The following is a 26055-nucleotide window of genomic DNA, read 5'->3' as shown; positions in this document are numbered from 1 at the left end:
TGTTACAAAATGAGTAGTAAATGTACAAAATAAAAGTTTGATTATACAAAATAAAAAATACATGTACAAAATGAAACTTTCCTGTTACAAAACAAGAAATACATGTACAAATTGAGAATTAAAAGTTAGAAAACTAAAGTTACAAGTTGTGAAATCCAAAGTTGCATGTCATGAAACATGTTCCAAGTTACAAAACTTGGTACAAGTTACATTGAATATTGTCCCAATCCTAGCTCCATAGATGAGCCAGGATCCTCTGGAGGTTTGTTCCTGTTAAAAGGGAGTTTTCCTCTCCACTGTCACTAAATGCTTGCTTAGTATGAGGATTGCTGTAAAGACTCTGACGCTAGTCAGTGACTTGATGCAACATGCTGGTTCCTTATATAGGATTTTTTTTCTGATTGGCTTAATGAACTGACCTGTATTGGAATGCTTACTGTATGAAGTGCCTTGAGATGACTCTTGTCGTGATTTGGCGCTTTATAAATAAACTGAAATGAAATTTATCATGACCAAATCGTCTTAGGACGCATTTCCTGTTCCTTTGAGCGCAGCAATCTGTTCTGTACCGTCACTAAAACATCTTAGGTTATGGGTCAGAAGTATAACAAAATGTAGTGTACTTGTTTTTTCGGGGCTTTTGACGAAACCGTTAAAAAAAATTACGACAAATATTTTGTCTAAAAAACCACCAGCGGAAGTTATGTGTGAGAGCCAACTGTGATTTATTCTGCTCCAGCAGGTGGCGCTAAAGCACCTTTACGCTGGTCACCGACCACCGGAAAAAAGCAGAAACCGGAAGCTGCTAACAGAGCTAGCTTGTTGTTGTTCTGGTGTGTGAGGAGAATATTTGAGGCTCTGCAGTAAAAATGTCTTCACTTCAGTCTCTGGGAGAGTTGATCAGCTAAAGCGACTAACTGCTGCTGCTGCAGAAATCTTCTCACCAGGCTGTGGAAACTTTCTTCTCCTCCTCAACAACTTGGTGGAGTTCTTTCCAGAACCAGAGAAGATATTCTGCGGTCTTCGTGACAATCGGAGCTCCAGAATCAGGTTGTGGGTGAGAAAAGTTTTTCTCTAGACTTCCTGCCCTCTGGATCTGCTGCTGTTCCTTTGGCCAGAACCAAAGCGTTGGATCTTTAATCTCCTGCGTTGTTCTGAAGCAGCATCTTAATCAGCTCTCCTGCTTTGTTTCTATTGCAGCTGTTAGCTAAACACGGCTAAAGAAAACCTGCTACCACTTCAGGATCATCCATCAGCTGGGACTGATTCATTGTGTGTTCTTCACCACCTGGACCTGGACAGCATGGACACAGGTACTGGTGGATGAATGAATATATTGTCAGTCTGTTGTAACCCTGGCGTCAGATGAAGTTACCACTTATTCAAAAAATAATAATAAATAGGCCAGACTCTAGGTCCAACAGGATTACCTTACAAATTACCAGTGAGTGGGAAATGGAATAGCTGGATCCAAAGAATGAGCAAAAGAACACAGTTGCACCAGATTTGTAATTTTATATAGAAATATGAAAATAGAACAAAAAATACTGCAGCTGCAATAGACATATAATTAAACAATTAGGCCTTTCCCCCTATATCAGTAAACCTAGTCAGGCTGAGCTCAAAGTCAGTCTTCTATTTGGTCGTAGTCTAGTCAAAAAGAAAGTCTCCTCGGTCTTGTAAAACTCAGGTTCAGTGGTCTGAGTGGTTACCACTGGAATGTTGGCTCAGTATAGAAGAATGATGTTCTCCTGATCGGGATTCAGTTCAGTTCGGGCACAGGCTCGCCATCTCCATCCGGAGAGAATCCAGGACTCCAATCCACTTCAGTCCCGTACCGAGCATAAAAACCTAACCTGCACAACAATAATGCAATTATTGTTTACAGCTAAATAAAATTCTCATCTCTTATTCTCACAGCTATAGCTTTTACAATCTTTTCTTTCTTCATCCTTCAAATTACCATAGTAACAATTTACATGCATGTACATTTCTTTTCTCAAAATACATTTTGGCAATACATGAAACAGTTTTTAACTCACGTAACTAATAGTTTGAATCTTTTTTTTTTCCAGTTTTTAACCAGTTTTTTTTTAACAAGGATTATGATTAGCATGTAACCATAGAGTAATACAAAAAATACACAATAACAATATGATAATCAACAAAATTGATGTTTAAGATCCACAATATTCACATTCATTTGGAAAAATAAAACAAAAATAATTATTTGTTCCCTTCTGTTAGCAGAATTACCATTAACATCCATTAAAATGAACTCATGTGGCTGGCCAAAGTCAGTTAGCTTTAGTTAGCAGGTTGCTAGCAGAGCTTAGCAAGCACATGGTGTTAACTCACCAAGATGAGGTATTAGCGTGCTTGAAGCGCCAGCACAGCCACCTGGTCTCTCTAGCGTGGGTTCCACACATCCCACTATAACACATAACCTAAATTAGCCGTCTAGAAAACTCAAATACTCTTAAACTTCTGTTCTGTATAGCGACTCACCCAATAAAAGATATAGACGGCTCGACTCAAATCAAACTTTATTTATAAAGCACTTTTCACGTATAGCATACAGCACAAAGTGCTTAACAGATTGAAATGACCCATATAACCCACATTCCCTCCCTTTCCCACACTTAAAACAATTGTGACAGTTTCACTCCCAATCCACAAACCATTGCCATGCGCACACACACACACACACACACACACACACACACACACACACACACACACACACACACACACACACACACACACACACACACCACATTAAAAGACCACAGTAAACACTAGGTTGAGCTCATATTGGACAGGTAATGAAAGACACGCCATCAAAGGAGCCATCTGCCTCAACAGCAGCAAATTAACAGCATCAGCCAAGACACCAATCCAGGGCGCCCTGGGAGGGAGGGTGGCAACCCCCACCACCACCTGGGCACTACCCTGGGTTACCCCAGCCGCCGCCACCGACCACTGGTGCCGAGGCAGAGGGCTCCACAGAGGAAACGCTGGAAGAATTAAAATATGTGACATGTAAAATAACACAAGCTAAAATGGAAAATATCTAAAATGGATGATGTAAAATAATTAAATTACTAAAACAAGTCATTCAATGAATAGTAAAAATAAATATATAAGTAAAACAAGCAATTCAATAAATAGAAATCAGTTAAAAGCTAAACTAAAAAGGTGGGTCTTGAGCCTATTCTTAAAAACATGAACATTCTCTGCGACCCTGAGATCCTCTGGCAGCCCGTTCCAGAGGCGAGGGCCGTAATAACTAAAAGACGCCTCGCCGTGAGTGCGAGTCCTGACTTCAGGAATGACAAGGAGACGGCTGAGCGCAGGGACCGCGAGGGTTCATATGGTAAAAGCAGTTGTAAAAGATAAGACGGGCCAATACCATTAAGTTACTTAAAAACCTGTCTGTGAAGGTTCTCAGTCATCAAGGTCATTGTAGTCTAATGAGCTTTGAAAGAAAAGCGTCTGGACTTCTTTGAGTTGCTTGAAGACGTTTCACCTCTCATCCGAGAGGCTTCTTCCGTTCTAAGGTCAAATGGTGGAGAGTCCCAGATTTAAACCCAGTGGGAGTTTCCCCCCGAAGAGGGAACAAAAGACCCCCTGATGATCTTCTACATAAACACATGAGCCAAGGTGTGAGCGTGGGTGTGGGTTCTATTCAGCCAGAGTTTCGGGTGAGCTCATTGTGAAGCCTGGCCCCACCCTATCATGTGAATTCCTGAGGTCAGATGGCCCAGGATATGCGTGGGCGTTGAGGCATCTGGGAAGGGATCTCAAAACTGGATTATAGATGGCAGACAGTTGGTGTCGTAAACCACCGCCTCTGTTCAAAGATGGTTGCTCACAGTGGACATAAACGGCTTCCTTTACTCCTCTTTCAAACCATCTGTCCTCTCTGTCCAAAATGTGAACGTTGGCATCCTCGAAAGAGTGACCTTTGTCCTTTAGATGCAATGAGCGGTCATGACGCTCTGCTGATCACCTGCTGATGAGAGGATTTCTCTTGTCAGTGGAACAGGTGAGCTGCTGAACAAGCGTTAGTTCCTAGAAACACTTTCTATGCCCAGACTGTAGTGACCTGTTATTTATAATTTTATAATTAATATTAAGTGAATGCACTAAACCCACAAATGATAGAAGGTAAGATTAAATATTATTAATCATATTACTATCAAATGTAAATAAGTATAACAGATAACTAATCTTAATAGTTGTCAACAAAGTTAGAAAATAAAAGACCGAACGAACCAAAGTGAAACTACAGGCTTGTCGAAGCTGGAGGAGGAGTCAGTGCCATTACTGTCCCATAATAAGCAGTGTCCATGTCTGATCCCTCCACAGACATGGGGACATGAGGACATTTCTCACAAAGAAGCATAAAATAAGTAAAACTGTCCAGAATGAATGCTGACAGATGCTTCTGGTTAGAACTTGGTTCGCCCGCGGGTGATCTGGGTGAGGCCACAGAACCTGCAAAGACTCTCAAAAGGTCTGGAAAACGACCGGTTCGGCTGGCTCCGGTGAAGTGGAGACGGTCATACTGGGAAGTTTCGGTAATGGAAACACACCAGTTAGTGCCTGGCTGGTTTATAAAAGACACCCATTCCTCCTTTTGGTGTGAGGATGCCAGCTGGTCCTGTTCCACTGCAGATAGCTCATCAGTACTTAATACAAGTTGTTTATTGTGTATCTACGTTGGTGTTAGTTTGGGATGTTCTGATCATACCAGCAACACCTGTGTGAACCCTGTGTGCAGCACTTGGGGTTCTTCCCCTTTTCCTTCATGCTGTGCAGATGTAACGTTATGAACTTCATAGTTTTCAGCTCCACACAGCTGCCCCTGTACACAGTAACACCCCGTGTAGAAAAGCCAAGGTCGGGTGTTCCTCAGACTGTTTACATTCCAGGAGAAGAGCCAGAAGGAGAAGAAGAAGCTTTTCAATAATCAAAGTACTTAATTTGTGATTAAAGCTAGTCGAAACAGAGGTTGATCAATAATAATCAAGTGAATGATCTGTGGAATAAAGTTGTCATGATTTATGTGTTTAATGAAAACAGGACTACTGCACAGACAGACTGACCCTCATCTCCATAGAAACGCATGACACATTGTTCCAACCAATCAGAGCTTTTGGCTGCCGCAGGAGAATCTGGCTTATTGACTTAAAGTGTCCAATCCGCTTTACTAAAACTTATCAACAATTCAGAGATATAAAACAAGGCAACGCCATTTTAAGTCAGTTCCATTTTGACTTCAGTTCTGTTCACCGTCATCCAAAGAGAAGCACAGCCTGGCCAGATGTGTTTTCTTCTTTAAACTAAGAACTGTGAAGTTGGAGATTTTTGTCGTTTAACAACCAGACGACATCCTTTCAAAATAAGAGCACCTGCTGACGCTGCCGATCGGTACCGGGGTCGACCCATCAGACGGGCTTTGACGTGCTGCGACCGCTGCTCCGACAGCTCCAGTACACATCCGAGGTTCTTGGACCTGGCATTTCCTGATCTACCTGGGAGGCCCCCCACTGGGTACGTACACGGCAAAATAGCAGCTCATGTCATCACTTTATAAGCCTCGTGATATCTAGTCATAACAAAGACTACCAGATTCAATGACGTCAGCCTAAGGAGTCTGAACCAACCACACACACACACACACACACACACACACACACACACACACACACACACACACACACACACACACACACACACACACACACGCACCAACACAACATCCAAATCCATTTTCATCCATCACAGAGTTAGTCCTGGTAGATTGTTAAGAGTTTATAATTAAGATAAATTAAAGATTCTCAAACGATCCCAACTCTCTCTCTTTTCTTGTCTCAAAGTCAATACAGAGTGTTTAATTAAACTCCCTGATGATAAAAACAACCCATCTTCTGATTATAACAAGTGATCTACTTACAGTGTATTAAAATACAACTCTAGATAGTTACATCACTCTATTTCGTTACACAGGACAGCAGCAACAATGTAAAACAACATGTCCGCCTAACTTGAACTCCGTCTGCGAGAGTGATGTAAGCTTTGAGTCCTGCAATGAAAAGCTTCAGCTCCTGGGGAAGCTGATTACAGCTGGTTTAATACGACGTAAAGAACAAAGTCTGGGTGGAGTGAGGTGAGTTTCCAGGGATGGCTGCAGAGATCAACACCTCCCAGTCAGACGCAGCTACGCTCACCAACACCCGTCTGTATGAGCGTCAGAAGGCTCAGCTAATAACCGGACCATAAGGAAGTTCATGATGCTGGAAGAGCAGCCTTTCTCTGTGGTGGAAGAAGAACCAAGTTTATTCATACAGCACGTGTCACAGACCGAGGTCACGAAAGGAATCACAATAAAACGCTGAAAAATAATACAATGAGTAGAAAACAACAGGCTCCGCCCACTGCTCAGTCACTAAGTAACCCACTACTACTAATAATAATAATAACAACAATAAATCTCCCAAAATACTAATTAGTAAGATTCCTTTGCTTTGTAGTGCTCTAGCCTGCTGAGAGCTTAAAAGTGAAAGATTGTTACTGACAGCAGCTACATCTAAGTGTTTATTCATTTTCCTTTTGACTGAATAGTTGCTGATTTTATCTTGGAGACGTTTCTCCTCACATAAGCTTCAGATCTAAAGCTTGGGTTGTGAGTAGGAGGCTTAGAAGTTCTGGTCAGAAACAAACACGCTGATTGTGATGGAAGTTTTTATTGTTCCTAAAGTAGAAATCTGTTTTTATCTAAATGAAGTTCATGTTCTTGTTCCTTTTTCCCACATCATGTAGCCAGTATCACTCATGGTGTAAATATAAAGGTATGGTGGTCTGTAACATCACGTGTCTGTGTTTCCTACAGATGTTCCACAGCTGGTGCTGGTTAAAGAAGAAGCTCCTGAAGAACAGAGTGCTGGTGTGGACCAGCAGGACCCAGAACACCTCCACATAAAGGAGGAACAGGAGGAGCTCTGGACCAGTCTGGAGGGAGAGCATCTCTGTTTGAAGGAGGAGACTGAAGCTGTCGGGTTTCCTGTTACTGCTGTTTCTATAAAGAGTGAGGATGATGAAGAGAAACCTCTGGTCTCACAGCTTCATCAGCAGCAAATAGAAGACAGAGATGTTCCAACCAGCAGCTCAGCTGACCAGATGGCAGCAGAAACTGGTGGAGGAGCAGGAACTAGCAGGAACCCAGATCTGAACCCTCATGAACAAACATCTGATTCTTCAGAGACTGAAGTTAGTGGAGATGAAGATGATGATGATGATGATGATGATGATGATGATGGTGTGAAACTGGACTCTGAGCTGTCAGACTCTGGGTCTGAAACTGGAGATGAAGATGATGACTGGAATGAGAGCAGGTCTTCTGAGTCAGATGGTAAGTCTGTCAACAAGTTCTTCACAAGTGGTCTCTCCAGAGACACGTGAGGGAGACAAGTCATCCAGCAATAAGGTCTTCAGGCTGTTTGGTTCATAAGAAATGTGTTAGAGTGAAGCAACATGTAGACTCGTGCAGGAAAGTCCAGAAGAAACCTAAATCATTTAGTCATGATGACTGTGGAGAAAGGTTTACTACAAATGTAAATAAACAAATCACATGAGAGTCCACACATAGCAGCTGCTGTTCCAGAGTATGGGCCAGCCTCATCCCACCCATACTCTGCTTCTGGCCGCTAACAAGATGGCGCCTGTGTTTGGAATAGCCACAGGTCCGTTTCCACATTCCCGCCTGGCCACGGGGCAGCGCTGTGTCTCCGTCCATGTTTCCTCGGGTCTGTTTATCCTGGTTCTTCAGTGGTTTCCCTTCCTGTTCCCTCCATGAGTGGACTTTACACACCGTGGATCTGACCTGCTAACTCCAGCTGTTTCTGCTTCTGGCAGGATCCTGGTGTAGGTACCCAGGAGTCCAGATGCTGCAGGATGAAGTGTAGAGCCATGCTGATGGTGTAACGTGATGGAAGTGGTTACTTTTACTGAATGATCAATAAGATGTGATATTCAATCTAATTATAAATGATCAATCTTATTGGTCTTTGAATATTTGATTTAATACGACCTTAGGAACACACACTTCATATTAATTCAGAGTCAAGAATATAGTTTATAAAAATTAGTTTAATTCTATATTTCTAAACTAATGATTACATGACTGTTAGGGATTTTATCAATAACCCAATACCTGCAGCTGGAGAGAGAGGAGAGACAACAAGCAGACAAGTCACCAAACTGCAATCAGGGGCAGAAGCTCAAGGCAACTGCCCCGAGTTTCTGCTCTCAGAGTTTATTTATAACAAAGATAAGACTGTGTGTGTGTGTGCGTGCGTGCGTGCGTGTTTTCAGGCATAGAATAATACATTCATTTAATAATAAACATAACATTTCCATAACATAATCCCTCCTGTTTATCCGAATAGGAAAACCAAACAAAATGAAAATAAAAAAATAAAGAACTAATAAAATAATAAAACACGATAAGGCAAACACAACTGACGATAACAAACAGCAGCTTACAGAGACACAAGTGAGATAATGGAAATCAGTGAAATCAACACCATCATAAACTAAAGAAGAGCTATTTCATACATGTTGATGTGAATTTACTGTGATGCAACAATTCTACAATTTAGAGCAGTTCCTGTAAAGAGATTGGGAAGGATTAGCAAGACCATATAATACACAGAAACATCAGTAGAGTTTATTGAAACATCAGATGAATTTAAAGCTACAGGTCGCACACGGCTGTGTCTGTGAATGAGGAACAGGTAGTATCAATTCATGCAGCTCTAACTATGGCAGAAGCTGAGGCAAACCAGGCGTTCTTCATCAAAGGGCTTGTCCGTGGACTGAGAGTCCAGGTTGAAGAATGGTTTGGAACGGTTAAGAGTCCTCGTCCATTGATCAGGATGGTTTCAGTCTTAAGTGAATGAGTTCCTTGAAGTCCAGGTCTGGAATGCAAGAATGGAGTTTGGGATGCGAGAGCGCACAGTTCAACTTCTCAGTAGGGAGACGTCTGGGTCCTTCCATGGCGTGTTGAGGTGGTTGTCCACCTGTCAGGGAGCTGATCTTGTCCCCGAAAAGTCCTTCTGATCCTTTGACCGTGAAACCAGGTTGGAGATTGGGTGCAGGTGATTGAAGTAGTTCTCCTTTTCCAGCGTCTCTTCTTCGCTGTGTCCTGTTGTAGTTACGTCCACGGGGTCTTCAGCCGAGGTGGGCACAGGTTACGTTGTCATGTAATAATAATGTTAATGATGATAAATCTCACAACACAAAAGTTGTGGTTTTTTTTTTTGCTTTCCTGAAATATTAAGTGTTTTGAGCTTTTAATTAGGGATGAGCGAGTACACCACTATCTGTATCTGTACTCGGAATGGGCGTGGCATAACCCAGAAGTGGGCGTGATTTAACCGGAAGTGGGTGTGGTTTACATCAATTCATTATTTTAAATCTGAAATTGATATGGATTGATCAGAAGTTGCTATGTGTATTGTTTATTTGAAAACTATTTACAGAGTAGCCTCATAATTGAGATTAAATATTTTCTATCACAATAGTGAAGGAACTATTACAGAACCAGTTTCAGTAAAATCAGAACATTAATATTTAAGTGCATGGATTAATACATCTGAACTCATGCAGTAGGAACTAGGAAATATGAAATGCTGGAACCAGACACAACTTTATTTTTTTTATTTTAATTTGATTAAACCGATGTTCTTGGCATTTTGCCACACACAAAGTTAAACAAAACAATGTGGATTAACGTGTGTGTGTAATTGAGAGAGAGAGAGGGAGTTAAAAAAAATAAATAAATAAACGACCGGAGTGGAGGTAGTAACGCAGCACGTCAGCTCTGTCTTGTCAAATGCACCATGTAAGTTACGAAAAAAGTAACTTTAAATATTCAACCAAAAAAGAGGCGAGCTGAAGAAAACCTAGGGAAAACTGAAGAAACGTGAGCAACAGTGAAGCAATCACAGAGAGATCCGTTACTGTCTGTGTGTGTGCGTGGATGAGCCGGACGGACTGCGCTCCCGGACGGCTAGAGAGTTTTGTGTGTAGGGAGGGGCGGGCGTTCTATTTGACTGGCCAATCACAGAGCGTGAAGACAGTCAGTTACCCAATGAGGATTTTCCTTCAGCACGGTTACAGATATTTACGAGCTTTACTCGTTTCTAGGGCTGTAGCGAAGCCTCGATGACGTCGACGGCTCGATTCTAAAAATTCGTCGACGTCGGATCCGGTAGTCGACGCACCGCGCCCACTTGTTGCATCCCCAGGAGTTTGTAAATAGAGGTGGAATCTGCCTGTTTTTCCTCTAGTTCGCCCTCTTCTCCGCCTTCACTAACATCTCCGCCAAATACCGAAGACCCGGAACAACGTCCGTCCGCTACTAGGTTCCTTTCCTGTTTTGCCCGCCTTCGTTTCCCAGCAACGGACAACAACTTCCGGGGTCAGATGCGCTGCTCCGTCTCTATAGCAGATGCAGAAAATCACCGGGAGCGTTTCTCCCTTCATAAAGGAGCTTCTTTCAGACATTAGGAGAGCTGTTTTGGTGGTAGCAGTCTCTCCTCCATGCTGGTCTGTTTGCTGCTGGGTGTTTTTGGTTTATTTAAACTTGGCAACTTGAACTTAACGTTGGTAAAGCTACTGTTAGCATTTTCGCTAACAGCTTCTTGCGTTTGGATAAGCTGTTACGTTTTGGTTTAGAGTTCATCTTTTTTCAATCCAATCCAATCCAATTTTATTTATTTTAGGCATTACAACCAAACAAGGCGCTGTACACTAGAAATGTTGGTTAATTAAACAAGCGATATTTAAACATGTTGAACACATATAAAAAATAATCATTTGTGGTATAAATTAATAAATGTCTAAATGTAATAAAATCTCCCTTTTATTACATTTAGAGTGTCGTGGGTTTTCGGTTTAGTTTAAAATATCACCTTGAGTTTGGTTTAACCACCCAGTTTAGAGTTTGGAACTTTGGAGATTCTTATTTTGGTCCAAAACCCAGTAATCTTTGCCCAGCGGGACATCCCTAGTTATCTGTACTTTTGCTTTAATTCCCCACAGGCAGAATTAGTTTTATTACTCCCAACCTGTGGATGGAAAGATTTGTTTTTTTGTAGTTGTAAATAAACCTGATCATCATTTTAACTTTTAAATCCCGTTATTGTCCCTTCCTTTTTGCACACGAGCCAAACTCCCCAGGAAGAGTCGTAACACCACTCGCCTCACGCACATAAGTGACCAAAACAAAGCAGCACGGAGACACTCCGTCTCCAACCACCTCTCAGGCAGCAGCCTGCACTCCCAAGTTCTACACGTCACCAGAACATAACCAACCAACACAATAAAAGCAGTGTTATACAAAATGGGAGGCCTGTAGTGTTTATTCTCTTACAGTAACAATTAATCAATTTTTTGGAGGAATTTATTAGAGATTTTTTGGTTTTTATTAACTGTGCAATAGAAAAATAATCATTAGATTAATTGTATAAATAGTCATTAGAATAGTCGACTATTCGATAAAATAATCGTCAGAATAATCGTTTTAAAAATAATCGTTTACCCCCAGCCCTACTCGTTTCATGCTCGTATTCATCAAAAATGCTTTATCCGTACCGGATACTCGTCTGAATTTGCAGATAACGTTATTTTCCTTCTTCCAATCGCATAGTGATGTCTGGACTTAAAAGCAACTCATTAGATTCATAGTTATTTGTTAAAGTAATGCATTACCATAAATAGTAATGTGTTTACCAACATTTGTTATGTATATTACTGATTGCAAAAACACCCCTAGGTCTTTTGTCTTGTATTTTTACTGAATGTTTTTCTTTTATGTATTTCTGCTTGGTTCACTGCAGTTTCAAGGAAGAGAGAAGAGACGGATGAGAAACCTCTGCTCTTACATTTCCACAACCATCAAATGAAAGACGGAGGTGTCCCAGCCAGCAGCTTGGCTGGGCAGATGACAGCAAAAGTTGGTGGAGGAGCAGAAACTAGCAAGAACCTAGATCTGGACCCTAATGAAAAGACATCTGATTCTTCAGAGATTGAAGTGGGTGGAGAAGATGAAACTGGAAACGGAGACCATGGCTGTAATGAGAACAAGTCTTCGGAGTCAGATATTAAGACCGTCAACAAATCATTTAGCTGCCCTGTGTGTGGTATACGGTTCCTCCACAAGTGGTCTCTTCAGGAGCATGTGAGAGTGACAAGTCATTCAGCAGTAAAGTCTTCAGAGTGTTCGGTTAATACAAAATGTGTGAAAGAGAGGCAACGTGGAGGCTCATGTAGAAAAGTCCAGAAACAACCGAAATCATTTAGTTGTGATGACTGTGGGAAAAGATTTAGCCATAAAAATAGTTTAAACACTCACATGGAAGTCCACACAGGACAAAAGCCTTTTGCCTGTGAGCTCTGTGGGAAAAGATTTAGCCGGAAAAATAATTTAAACACACACATGAGAGTCCACACAGGAGATAAGCCTTATGCATGTGAGCTCTGTGGGAAAAGATTTAGCCATAAAAAAAGTTTAAACACACACTTGAGAGTCCACACAGGAGAAAAGCCATTTGCCTGTGAGCTCTGTGGATACAGATGTACCCAAAAGGCAAGTTTAAACGATCACATGAGAGTCCACACAGGAGATAAGCCTTTTGCATGTGAGCTCTGTGGGAAAAGATTTAGCCATAAAAATAATTTAAACACACACATGAAAGTCCACACAGGAGATAAGCCTTTTGCCTGTGATGTCTGTGGATACAGATGTACCAAAAATTCGCATTTAAACGATCACATGAAAGTCCATACAGGAGAGAAGCCTTTTGCCTGTGACCTCTGTGGATACAGATGTACCCAAAAGGCAACTTTAAACAGTCACATGAGAGTCCACACAGGAGAGAAGCCTTTTTCCTGTGAGCTCTGTGGACAAAGATTTAGCCATAAAAATAGTTTAAACACACACGTGAGAGTCCACACAGGAAAGAAGCCTTTTGCCTGTGAGCTTTGTGGATACAGATGTACTCAAAAGTCAAGTTTAAACTATCACATGAAAGTCCACACAGGAGAGAAGCCTTTTGCCTGTGAGCTCTGTAGACAACGATTTAGCCGAAAGTCACATTTAAAGAGACATACAAGCATCCACGCAAGGCTCAAGGTATTAATTTAACAACAGTACTTCCAATTGTACTATTTAGTTTTTTTACAACCTTAATATTAGTCTTGTACCTCTGCTCAACTATCGTTGATCAAGTCCGTACTCGGCCATTGAGCCACCTCTTCTTTTGATTTTCATTTTCAAATCTTTGCTTTTTAAACTCAGACCTTAACCAAACATTTGAGATGTTCATTCATGAATTCTGAATACAAAAAAATATTACTTAAGGATTAAGAAAATCCACAAAACACATGTGGATTGGTTGGGCAAACTCCCATGCCCCCTCCATCACCTTTGCAAGGGTATAGAGCTCCGGGAGTTGACGTCACTTCTCCCGGCATGCAACAGTTCAAATCAAAATGGCGCCATCTTGGCAGGTAGAAGCCGGCAGCTGGACTATTTGTTATTGTCAGAAAACTCAATCAGACAGGAAATATCGTAGATTCCTGTTGTGCCCCAGGATGCAGAACAGACACGGACGACATAAGGAATGAGCCATCTACAGGATTCCCCAAGATCCGGAGCGCCGCAAACGTTGGATGATTGTAGTAAAACGCGCTAGTGACCGGGCTAAAATGAAACTGTGGGATCCCGAGAGTAAAGGTTTTCGCTTATGCAGCGACCACTTCATATCAGGTACTTAAACCAACGTTTCCTCAGTTGTGTATGGTATTTATTTTAAATGCTTTTATTACGACTCTTAGTGGGCTTCCTAAACCTATTTTGGCGTAGCTTTTTCTGTCCTATTACTCATAGCAACAAGTAAACATCACGTAAAACGTTGCCTCGTGATTTCTGCGTGCTGCAGTTTACGTGCTTTATGATCACAGCAATTAACTGGCTAAGCTGTATTTAATTTTTAAGCAATGGTTGATCAATTGTCAGATCACACATAAAAAGCACTTTGGATTGCTATTATCTGTCTCACCGAGACAGCTCTCAGACAGATCCTGAGACGCTCCTGCCTGACATTTTTATTTTATTCACAGAAAACAATCAAACTAGTGATTTCTATTGGCGTTCAGTTTATACATTCAAACAGCACAGCACTCTATTTAAATTACTTACGTGTAAATCTGTTATTTGTCCATCCATCCATCAATCCATCCATCCATTTTCAATCACGTATCCGGAGTCGGGTTGCGGGGGCATGTAGCGTTGAGAGGCCCAGACTTCCCTCTCCCCAGCCACCTGAGCCAACTCTTCCGGGTAAATCCCAAGGGGTTCCCCGGCCAGGTCCGGTAAGAAGTCCGCTCCGACAGCTTCTGGCGTCGGGGCGGGCAGTAGCGTCAAGAGTCCCAGACTTCCCTCTCCCCAGCCGCCTCCTCCTCCGGGGGAATCCCAAGGGGTTCCCCGGCTAGGTCCGGTAAGAAGTCCGCTCCGACAGCTTCTAGCGTTTTTAAAAAGTATCCCAGGGGCACGGTAAGGGTCGGAGATGTTTAGTCTATTTAATTTCTGACTATATAAAACAATTTCTTCGGTTTTAAAGTGTGAAGTAAACTCTGACGAAGTAAAATCCAAGCTGATCCCGTTCACGTTCATGTTTACATCCGTGTTTGTTTAGTTTTTACCTGCCAAAATGGCGTCTACTAACTGAGAGTCACGTGGGGTCCGGAGCTCTGTAAAGCTGGTCCACAGTTCCACGGCCAGGACTGCAGAGGTCACCACTGGCCACTAGGGTGTGCTGTAATTAAACCTCGAGGGAAAAAGGTGTATTCAGGGATGTGCCTGAAGTCATGTACATGTTACTATCCCCTGCAGGGATGTGCCTGAAGTCACATAGATGTGACTATCCCTAACTGTATATACTGCTGCTTCTCATTTGGATTGCTGCTGCTCAACCATCACACTGCTGTCTATCCATGCTACTGTTCGACTTGTATCTGTAAGTCTTCACCTGCTTGTTAAATGATAAATGACCCGCACTTGTATAGCGCCTCTCAGATGTAGCGTTATGAAAATGCTATTTTCTGCCCATAACAGCTGCCCTTTTAACACAGTGACAGTGTGCACGAATTGCCATGGTCGTGCGCTTGCTTTGGTGTTTACATTCCAGGAAAGAAGACAGAAGAAGGACGAAGAACGCTTTTCATTAATTAATCAAAGAACTTTATTTCTAATAAAGCTAATCAAAACAAATGTTTGTCAATAATAATCAGGTGACTGATCTGTGAAATCAATGTAATGATTTATGTGTTTATTGAATAACAGGACTAACTCAGCCAGACATCCTGATTCACACAAGGTAAACATCATGACACATTGTTCTCATCCAATCAGAACTTCCTTTCTGTTGCAGGGCAGAATCTGGAGTGTATAGTTAATCTATCCACTCCGATTTGCTAAGAATTATAAACAACTAAGTTAATAAAACAGAGCAACGCCATTTTAACTTCAGTTCCATCTGAGTTTACATCTGAGCTCCATCAGAGATTCAACGTAGTTTCAACCAGCTCTCAAATCATCATCGCTAAAGGGAATTACAGACTGGCCAGCTGTATTTTCTACTTTTAAGCTGAGAACTGTCAAGCTGGAAAATTCTGTCGTTTTAACAACGAGACGACGGTTCCTTCAAAATAAAAGCTGAACGCGCTGACATCTGCCGCTACTACCGGGAGCCGATCCGCAGACAGGTTTTGTCGTGCTGCAGACGCTGTTTCATCAGTTCCAGTACCAAGGAAGGTCCGAGGACCTGACATTCCTGATCTGACCCAGGAGGCTCCGAAACGGTACGTAGACCGACACAGATGGCGTTTCACGTCTCTTCCTCCTGAAGCCCTCGTGGTTCGTAGTCGAAGCATCTGACACCCAGATCCGCCTGCCTCAGCTGGAGATTCTGAACTGACACACACACACACACACCAATGCTTCAACATCCAAATCCATATGCATCCATCATATAGAGTTAGTCCTAGTGATTGTTTGAATAATAATTATACAAATTAAATATTCTTAAACGATCCCAACTCTCTCTTTTCTTGTCTCTAAGTCAATACAAAGTGTTTGAATAAAACTCCCTGAAGTAAAAACAGCCTCTTCTGATTATAAGGGCCCAGTCCGTAGATTAATCTCTGGACGTAATAAAAGTGTAAAGAATATACAAACTATATTCCGCTACACAGAGTAAGGACTCAAAAGCGCTTTACACTACAGTGTATCATTCATCCACTCACACACACATTCACACACTGATGGTGATGAGCTACGATGTAGCCACAGCTGCCCTGGAGCGCACTGACAGAGGCGAGGCTGCCGAGCACAGGCGCCACCGGTCCCTCCGACCACCATCAGCAGGCAAGGTGGGTTAAGTGTCTTGCCCAAGGACACAACAGCAGAATTCTCCGTCCGGAGCCAGGATTGAACCGGCAACCTTCCGATTACTGGACAACGCGCTCAACCTAGCTAATGTTATGGTCACATTCATGCCCGGATTAACACAAAGGCAAAGTAGGCACGTGCCTAGGGCCTGATTGGCTGGATGGGGCCCAGACAGAGGGACAAAATAAAAAAATAAATAAATCAAAAATAAAATGTACAAAAGTCCTGTGATAGAATTTGTAGAGAGTACTCGTCCTCTCTACAATCTATTTCAATATTTATTAACTAAAAAGAGTGACAATGTTTATCTTAACCATAGACTGTTACATTAGCTACATCACATTAAAGCCAGCCTATCACAGTAGCCTATAACTTGGGCGCCACCCAATTAAGGACGTCAGAGAAGGAAGCGGTCAGAGTGGAGCGGGATCATCGAGCGGGACATGATTAAGCTAGTTGCAGGTGTTTTAGGTTAACTTTCGCGATGCTTTCAGGTGCAGCAAAACGTAAAAAGAAAAAAAGAGAAGAGGAACAAAAGAAGAAACAGCTGGGGGCTTTAAAGAAGTTTCTGTCGGGCTGCACGGTCAGCTGTCCGACAGCTGTGAACCCTCTGGAGTCAGCAGAGCCAGAGGCCGGGCCGGAGGAGACACGGCCCGAAGACGAGGTGGAAGATGCGGCGGGAAATGCGACGGAAGACGTTGTTGCGCCATCAACATCAACGCAGTCGCAGAAAGAACTGGAAGGACAGCAGCCAGCCAGAAGTGAGCCCAACATACAGCAGGAGCCTCCAGACCCAGAAAGGGTATTAAGAAGAAGAACCTACCCATCTGATCCTGCAAAATGGTGCGAAATTGATGACAGGATGCGTGAGTACTTTGCCCTAAACCATCCCTCCCAAAATATTGGAGATTTCTCTGCATCACAGAGGAAATACGGAGACGTAAACCGATGCTTAACTAAGGAACATTTCTTTAGAAAAAAGCTAAATGGAGAAACGCTGTCAAGAAAATGGTTAGTGTACTCACCATCTACTGGAACTGTATTCTGTTTCTGCTGCAAGTTGTTCAGTGTAAGAGACAATCAATTTGTCACTGGATATAATGACTGGAAAAACTGTGCTAATCGCTTGCATGAACATGAGAATAGTATGGATCATCGTGGAAATAAAAATGCACGCATAGATTCAAACATAGTACAGCAACAGGAGTCTGAGAGAGCATACTGGCTCAACATTTTGAAACGTACAGTGGAAACTATAGAGGAGCAGAGAAGATGACAGGAGGAGAGTGGAGAGTAGAGGAGCAGAGAAGAAGACAGGAGGAGACTGGAGAGTAGAGGAGCAGAGAAGATGACAGGAGGAGACTGGAGAGTAGAGGAGCAGAGAAGATGACAGGAGGAGACTGGAGAGTAGAGGAGCAGAGAAGAAGACAGGAGGAGACTGGAGAAAAGAGGAGCAGAGAAGAAGACAGGAGGAGACTGGAGAGTAGAGGAGCAGAGAAGAAGACAGGAGGAGACTGGAGAGAAGAGGAGCAGAGAAGATGACAGGAGGAGACTGGAGAGTAGAGGAGCAGAGAAGATGACAGGAGGAGACTGGAGAAAAGAGGAGCAGAGAAGAAGACAGGAGGAGACTGGAGAGAAGAGGAGCAGAGAAGAAGACAGGAGGAGACTGGAGAAAAGAGGAGCAGAGAAGAAGACAGGAGGACACTGGAGAAAAGAGGAGCAGAGAAGAAGACAGGAGGAGACTGGAGAAAAGAGGAGCAGAGAAGAAGACAGGAGGGGGAAACTGGGCAGAAGTGGTGAGACTATGAGAGTAGATACTATTTTGTAAATATGTGTTCTGTCATGGGTGTTTTGTGTCATGGGTGTGGCTATGGCAATTAAAGGATATTATTTGCACACTGCAATTGACTAATTAATTAAAAACAAAGTAGTTGTAGTATTTTGTTGTTTAGTAGCAGTAATATGCAGTTACTAGCTGTCCACTGCATTTTTTGTTTTCTTGAGAACCTCCTTGAAATGACCAGGACCCCCCATTGTCCCCCAATAAAAATTGTCTGGAGCCGCTGCTGGTTAAATGTTAACAGAGCAAATAAGATAAATATATTTGCTCTGTTTACATAGTTTAATTACACCTAGTGGTTATTTACTGGTACTACTGCCTTAACATTGACACTCCCAATAGATAAGATGAGGATAATTTATTATCATTTAATACAGCTGTGTAATGAGATATAAATTATTAATAACAAAAAAAGTCTGATAGAATGTTTAACATACAACACATGACTTATTCTGGCATGCAAACAACCAATTTGTAACCAAAAACTAGGCTATGTAAAATGTGAATGAACTTTTATTAGTAACTTTGGTAAGTTTCAGATTTCAGTTCATTAAATAACATCGATTGGGGGGGGGGGGGGGGGCAAAAAATGCAGCCTGCCTAGTGTAGTTCATTTATTTAATCCGGTGTCGGTACAGGATCTGCTCGGGTGCAAGATCGGCTTGGGGTCCGTCGACTGCCGATGACGTCTAAGTAGTTGATTGGCTGAACATGAACCTCACGGAATTACGTAATCACGTTACGTTGTTATCACGTTACGTTGGTCCAGGCAAATCTTTCTATTGGAAAGATGGACAACTTTTACAAAGAAATCCATCATTACCTCTTTGAAAATACACTTTTAGCATAGAGCTGCATGTATATTAGGGCTGAACGATTAACTGCATGTGCAATTAAATTGCGATGTGACAAAAGGAGATTTTCTAATCTCAAAGGCTGCAATTTGGCAGCGAGTGGTTAGCGCAATGCTAATATACATGGAAAAACCCATAGGAATGCTAATGCTAATATCGCCGATTACATTATTACAAATTATGAATTAGAAACGTGCCAAATGATTACATTTGGAGTCTAATAGAAAGTAAAAATACCATCAATCAAATAAGTACAGACAGATATTTTAGTAAAGCCAGGAGATTTTCTAATCTCAAAGGCTGCAATTTGGCAGCGAGTGGTTAGCGCAATGCTAATATACATGGAAAAACCCATAGGAATGCTAACGCTAATATCGCCGATTACATTATTGCAAATAATGCATTAGAAACTTGCCAAATGATTACATTTGGAGTCTAATAGAAAGTAAAAATACCATCAATCAGATAAGTACAGACAGGTATTTTAGTAAAGCCAGAAAACTTTTAACTCCAGAGTTTTGGCTAGCAGCTATGAGCATAATTGAACTCCTCATGGACAAGACGTCAAAAACTCTAAACACAAAATACTTAAATAAACGGGACACACTTCTTTCCTGCAAATACAATTTCACAGGTGTTGCTAATACCTATGATTCTTCAAGGGATGTGCTCAAAGAGGAGTTCAACATTATGAATAAAATATAGTGTTTTATTTTACAAATACCATTATAAACACAAACTTACGTCTTAAGAAACATTATTTTAATAACGAAACAGCTAAATTCTTTCCAACAGTATAGATGTGTAGTGTATTTTGTCCGAGTCGGTTTGCCGTACTTTGACGTCATCGGCAGTCGAAGGACCCCGAGCCGATCTTGCACCCGAGCAGATCTTGTACCGACACCGGCTCTGGTCACATTGTCAGTATGCATGCTAAGCCGCGCTGCATTTATTTACCAGTTTACCGCATTGCTTAGCTTTGGCCTTCAGCCTATGCTGCTGCTTCACGCTGCCGTTAGCTTCTGCTCACTCAGCTTTGTATGTCGCCGCAGGGCTCCTTCATCCTTGTCAATAAAGCTATTAAATGATACATGACCCGCACTTGTATAGCACCTCTCAGAGTAAGGACTCCAAAGCGCTTTACACTACAGTGTATCATTCACCCATTCACACACACATTCACACACTGATGGTGATGAGCTACGATGTAGCCACAGCTGCCCTGGGGCGCACTGACAGAGGCGAGGCTGCCGATCACAGGCGCCACCGGTCCCTCCGACCACCACCAGCAGGCAAGGTGGGTTAAGTGTCTTGGACACAACAGCAGAATTCTCTGTCCGGAGCCAGGATTGAACCGGCAACCTTCCGATTACTGGACAACCCGCTCAACCTGTTGAGCTACTGCTGAACTGAACTGAACTGGAATGTTTATTATGTGAAGTGCCTTGAGACGACTCTTGTCGTGATTTGGCGCTATGTAAATAAAATTGAATTAAATTGAAAACCCAGCAACTGAGCAGAATGTTCAACATTATCACCATTGTTGTGCTGTGTTGTGTTTTTTCGTGACATACAGATCACCTTACAGCATTTACAGAGCACTTTGTGGTACATTAATGTCAAATACTAATCTCCTCGCACTAATTGAATTAAAGTATTGCAGTCTGTGCAGTCATAAACAGTGAATTCCTATTTTCCTGCAAAATATTTGATTTCATTATTAATTGAAAGATTCTCTAGTACTTAATTTTAAGACATTACATGGTTTGCTTTTTTGCTATCTGCAAAAAAACACAAGTTGAATTGTATTTGGGATTGTAATTGGTCATAATAATATATATATATATTTCTATATTTTGAAGTCAGTTTCACTATGGCCTGGTCCAGCAGGATTTAAACAGTCTTGAAAAATAATTAGGAGTTAAAGGCATAATTAAGTTTAAATGTGTCATTTAATCAATTCAGTGAAAAGGAGATATAAGGTTTAAATAATATCTGACATAGATTCCAACTATAATTCCAACCACCAATCTGTTCTGTGTCATTTAACTATTTGTCTTATCCTAGTGTCTTCCTATAAATGCATACAGAAGCTTTAATCCAGAAGCAAGTGTGGAATTTAATTGAACTCTTTTATTTCAAGCGCACAAAAAGAAAAAAGAAATAATGCACAATATATAGAACATAAAACATTATGTAAAAAAAAAAACCATACAACGTTTAAATAGTCACTGCTGCTTTAAATGGAGTGGGCTGAAGTTTAACACTTATCACTTCCTGTCAGACGCGCAGGAGTGTGAAGCGGAGATGAGGATCCACATGCGGGTACAGAAGGTAGGCTTTCAGACATGAACAGTTTAAAGGTTTTAATCTTGAACACGCTGACACAGAAACAATGATCCAACACGAGACACAGAACTGGAGGGGTTTAAATACAAGAGGGCTGGGAGTTTGGGTGATTGGAAAACGAGAGACAGGTGGGAGCAATTAACAGACACAGCACTAAACCAAAAGGGGAGACAGGACAGGGTGTGACAGTACCACCCCCCCCCCCCCACCCCCCCCCCCGCCAAGGGCAGATTCCAGACGCCCACAGGAACATAGAGCAGGGCAGGAGGAGGGGGACCTGGAGGGAGGGCCGAGAGGGCCCGATGAAGAGGAGGCAGGGACCAGTAGAGTCCGGAGGCCTGCACCTGGGGCAGAGGAGGTGACGACGGGCTCTTGGGGGCTCGCGTCTGTGGCAGAGGAGGCGGTGACAACGGGCTCTTGGGGGCCTGCATCTGGACAGGAAAGAGCGTCAACCTCTGGACTGAAAGAACATCAACTTCTGGACCGTCGACTTCTGGACCGTCGACTTCTGGTCCAGGAGCATCGACTTCTGGATTGTCTGCTTCTGGACCGCCGGCCTCTGGACCGGAGGAGGAGTTGCTGCGGACGGGACCGCTTGGACAGGCTGGACAAGATGCGATGCGACCTCTGGGACCACTGCTGGAACAGGTCACGGTGCGACCTCCGGGACCACCACGGGAACAGGATGTGGTGCATCCACCGGGACCACCGCTGGAACAGGATGCAACTGAACTGGTGGTGCTGGAAACTGGGAGAGGAGGGAGGATAGAGTGTGCAGTTGGAGCTCCTGGAGACTGAGGCTCTGATGGAGTTGGGCCAGCTCAGCTCAGAGACTGGCGAGCTCTGCTGGGTGGACTGCAGGCTTGCTCCTCTGGCTCTGAGATGAGGGAGCTGCTGGCTGGACTGAAACCCTCTCCTGGCGTTTCGGGGAGGGTAGGGTGTCCAGGTGGGACTCTTTGAGGCTGACGAGCTGATGGATCCAGCCAAGCTCCACCTGGAGACCTGCGAGCTCTGTCTGCTGGGCTGTGGGCGTGGTTCCTCCGCCTGCAGATGACGGAGGCGTGGATTGGACCGGAGACGGGACTGTTGGTCTGACTGGGGGCGGGTCCAATTAGGTGCGCCGAGCCGGGGCAGCGGCAAGCTCGCGGCTCCGTCCTGGAACACAGGATTGCGGTGGAGCCCGGCATCCTTCCCCACGCCGTGGGCCAGCTCCGGGGAGCACACAGCCAGTCTTGTGCCCATGAAGCTGGAGCGATCCAGAAGCGTCTCCCGGTCCTCTGGCTCCGGTAGGGTGGAGAGGAACGCCAAGGCTGAGGGTCGGTGACGGCGGCGGCGGCGAGGCGACGCCGAAGGAGGAGAAGCCGGCCGGTGGTCAGAGGATAGGAACTGGAGCAGGCACCCCCAGGGGAGAATCTCCCCGCTGGATCCTTTAACGGGTTGGATCATTCTGTCAGACACGCAGGAGTGTGCAGCGCAGATGAGTATCCTCACTCGGGTACAGAAGGTAGTCTTTCAGACATGAACAGTTTAAAGGTTTTAATCTTGAACACGCTGACACAGAAACAATGAGGCAACAACAGACACAGAACTGGAGGGGTTTAAATACAAGATGGCTGGGAGCTTGGGTGATTGGAAAACGAGAGGCAGGTGGGAGTAATTAACAGAGACACAGGACTAAACCAAAAGGGGAGACAGGACAGGGTGTGACACTTCCCACCCCCTTTTCAAATTCTAATATAAAATTGCAGTACATTAATTGTATCCGTATGTTTTACAAAACCAAAAACATATTACTTTATACAAAATTGTGAAAAGTTGGCAATAGCATTTCCAAAGTATTTGGAACAAAATTTTCAACTGAACTTCCTCTCCCAGTCATACATCCTTGTTAACTTTACATTTCCATTTCATTGCCCTTAATTTTTATAACGCAACAAAATAATTTCTTTAAAGCTTTCCCTGAATTGTTTTATATTTATACATTCCTTAAGCTTTATACGTATTTTAAGTTATTCCACAATTTCACCCCCTGTACAGAAGCACAAAAACTTTTCTTCCTACTATATGCTATTGGTAATATAAAATTTAGTTTTCCTTTCAACACGTACCCTCCTTCCCTCTGAGTAAATAATTTTTGAACATTAAGAGGTAAGTCATTACACTTTGCTCTAAATGGAATTTGAACAGTCTGTAGATCCACTAGATCTTTAATTTTTAATATTTTGGACTCCAAAAAAAGTGTATTGGTATGATCTGTAAAACCCGCTCAATGGATAATCCTTAAAGCTCTCTTCTGTGAAATAACAAGTGGCTGCACTGATGTTGCATAATTAATTCCCCAGACTTCTGCACAATATGTGAATTATGGCAAGACCAATCAACAATAGGGCATACATAGAGACTTGATTTAAAACTTGCCTTGCTCTACTAACTGTTGTGTTGCTTTTTAAAACCATGGTTACAATGAGCATTGAATAAGTGTTATTTATAAACAAAATTGTTGATTCTATCATAACCAAATGTCTTGATTGCTAACGTTTCTATATGTTGACCCAACACTAAAGAAATTGAAAGCACAGCAAATTTTCTTTTTTCTTGTTGTTAAAGGCTAAAAAAAGACAAAACTGTAAAAGCATTTTCTTATTATTTTAGGTTGAAGAGGCAACAACACAAGAAGAGCTGGACAATGCAATCCGCAGTTGTGACTCATGGCGTTTTCAAGTAGAAGATCTTCCACTCACAGTCACTATGGCCAACAGAAACCTATTTGTAAAGAATGCAGTACTGTACCATGCCATACTGACTCGGCAGAGCTGTCGTGATCAGCTAATTGATGGTTTGACCTACTATGGAGTAAGACCAAAAAGATGATCACATTTTCTTATGCCATTGCTTGTCTTGTGAAAGTTGTACACTTTTTGGAATTATTTTTTCTTAACTGACCCTGCAGTTCTTGTCAGTTCTGAGAGAGAAGCCCAGTGTGCGTGTGCTGTTGGACACGCCAAGAGAGGACACAACTCTGACAGCTGATTTAGTTGCTGGTCTTCTCAAGCCAAGCTACTCTGTACTGGGTAGTAACAGAAGAACAAAGGAAGAGATGATGTTGGTGAAATTCAGGAAATTTCTGCATTGTGTTGAAAGTAAGTATTAGTCACAGAGTTCATAAGGAAAAATAAATGTTAAAATAACATGCACATGAAGTTGGTTAATTATTACTTTTTTGCAGGTTAAGCATTTTAAGTTCAGTGTTGGGCAAGTTACTTCAAAACTGTAATGCATTATTTATTACTTGTTACCCTCATTTTAAAGTAATTAATTACAATATTACTGATTTTAAAATGTAAGGCATTACACTACTTTTGCATTACTTGAAGTAACTTTCACCAAAACAACTTCAATATGAATCTGGTAATGTGACGCTCAGTGAGCTCATGACATATATGTGGAAGGTGATGTGGTGTCTGAGCTAGGATTGCTGTTAAAAACAGTCAGATATAATAACAGTGCTTTAAAATGATTGTTTATTAAATGAAAGCAACAACAATCTGTACTCTCAGCATGCTGCCATCTTATAGGGCCATTTGAGCAGGGAGTGAGGTGGTGGGGGCTCCAAGCCTATATTTGCCTTGGTCCCCAAATGCCTTGATACGGCCCTGGATGTGGGACTGACTTCTGGGGTGATCTGATTCTATCACATGTATAAATATTAAATGCTTATGTATATTATTGCTTTTCACTGGTAAAAATGTGTATTGGAGATAAATCTACCCACTTTTTTCTTTTCAAGCACTTTGTTTTGTTTTCTTGATTTTATTTGAATCATTTCCTGTCCTTTCTCTCTAACCTTCCTGCATGCTGCATGTTTTCTCCGTCTTCCAGAAAAACTGTTTCCTAGATTTCCTACTTTCTAACTAAACAGCCAAAGGGATCTACCGAACGCAAAAAAAATGAATAAATAAAAAAGCTTCATATGCGCTGCACTCCAGCAGCAATGAGTTGAAATCACAGGTGCACAGATTATGAACTCAGCTGAAAAGTACATGAAGTACCAGAGAATATGGGCGGATATAAACGATCGCAAACGAATGACTTTGTTTTGGTGGAGCGGTTTTGTGAATATAACAGCGGCCGCGCGCAGGACGCAGCTGGATTATTTGGGCCATTACCGCTGCGTCCTCTCTGCTCATAGAATGCCTGCAAAGCTGAGTCCATAAATGACGTCATATATGTGGATACTGGATCTTTTTTCAGGCTTCCCGCAATTTGAATTATTAGGAAACCCACATCTTGATTCTGGGTTTAAAAATGCGTTGTAATTACCGCGTTACTAACAATTGTACCGAGCAAATATTACCATTTTCTTTCCCTGTAATGCCTTACTTTACCACATTACAGCAAAAAGCAATGCATTACAGTAGTTAATTACTTTTGTACCGCGTTACTCCCAACACTGTTTAAGTTTAATGGCATGACACAATAAAGTAAAAATC

General features: G+C 42.4%; 1 protein-coding gene across 1 annotated transcript; it reads left to right on the top strand.

Moving 5' to 3' along the window:
- Positions 1 to 796: 796 nt before the first annotated feature.
- On the top strand, positions 797 to 15343 carry LOC139066155 (gastrula zinc finger protein XlCGF57.1-like). The gene is made up of 4 exons (XM_070548229.1): positions 797 to 1057; positions 1201 to 1313; positions 6899 to 7417; positions 11910 to 15343. The coding sequence occupies exons 2-4, from the start codon at positions 1304 to 1306 to the stop codon at positions 13214 to 13216; spliced, it is 1836 nt and encodes a 611-aa protein (XP_070404330.1). The 5' UTR covers positions 797 to 1057; positions 1201 to 1303; the 3' UTR covers positions 13217 to 15343.
- Positions 15344 to 26055: the final 10712 nt, after the last annotated feature.

The sequence above is a fragment of the Nothobranchius furzeri genome, chromosome 2 (assembly GCF_043380555.1).
Source record: "Nothobranchius furzeri strain GRZ-AD chromosome 2, NfurGRZ-RIMD1, whole genome shotgun sequence".
Taxonomy (NCBI): Eukaryota; Metazoa; Chordata; class Actinopteri; order Cyprinodontiformes; family Nothobranchiidae; genus Nothobranchius; species Nothobranchius furzeri.
The sequence above is the reverse complement of the archived record's forward strand: the minus strand, read 5'-3'. Positions and strand labels throughout refer to the sequence as shown.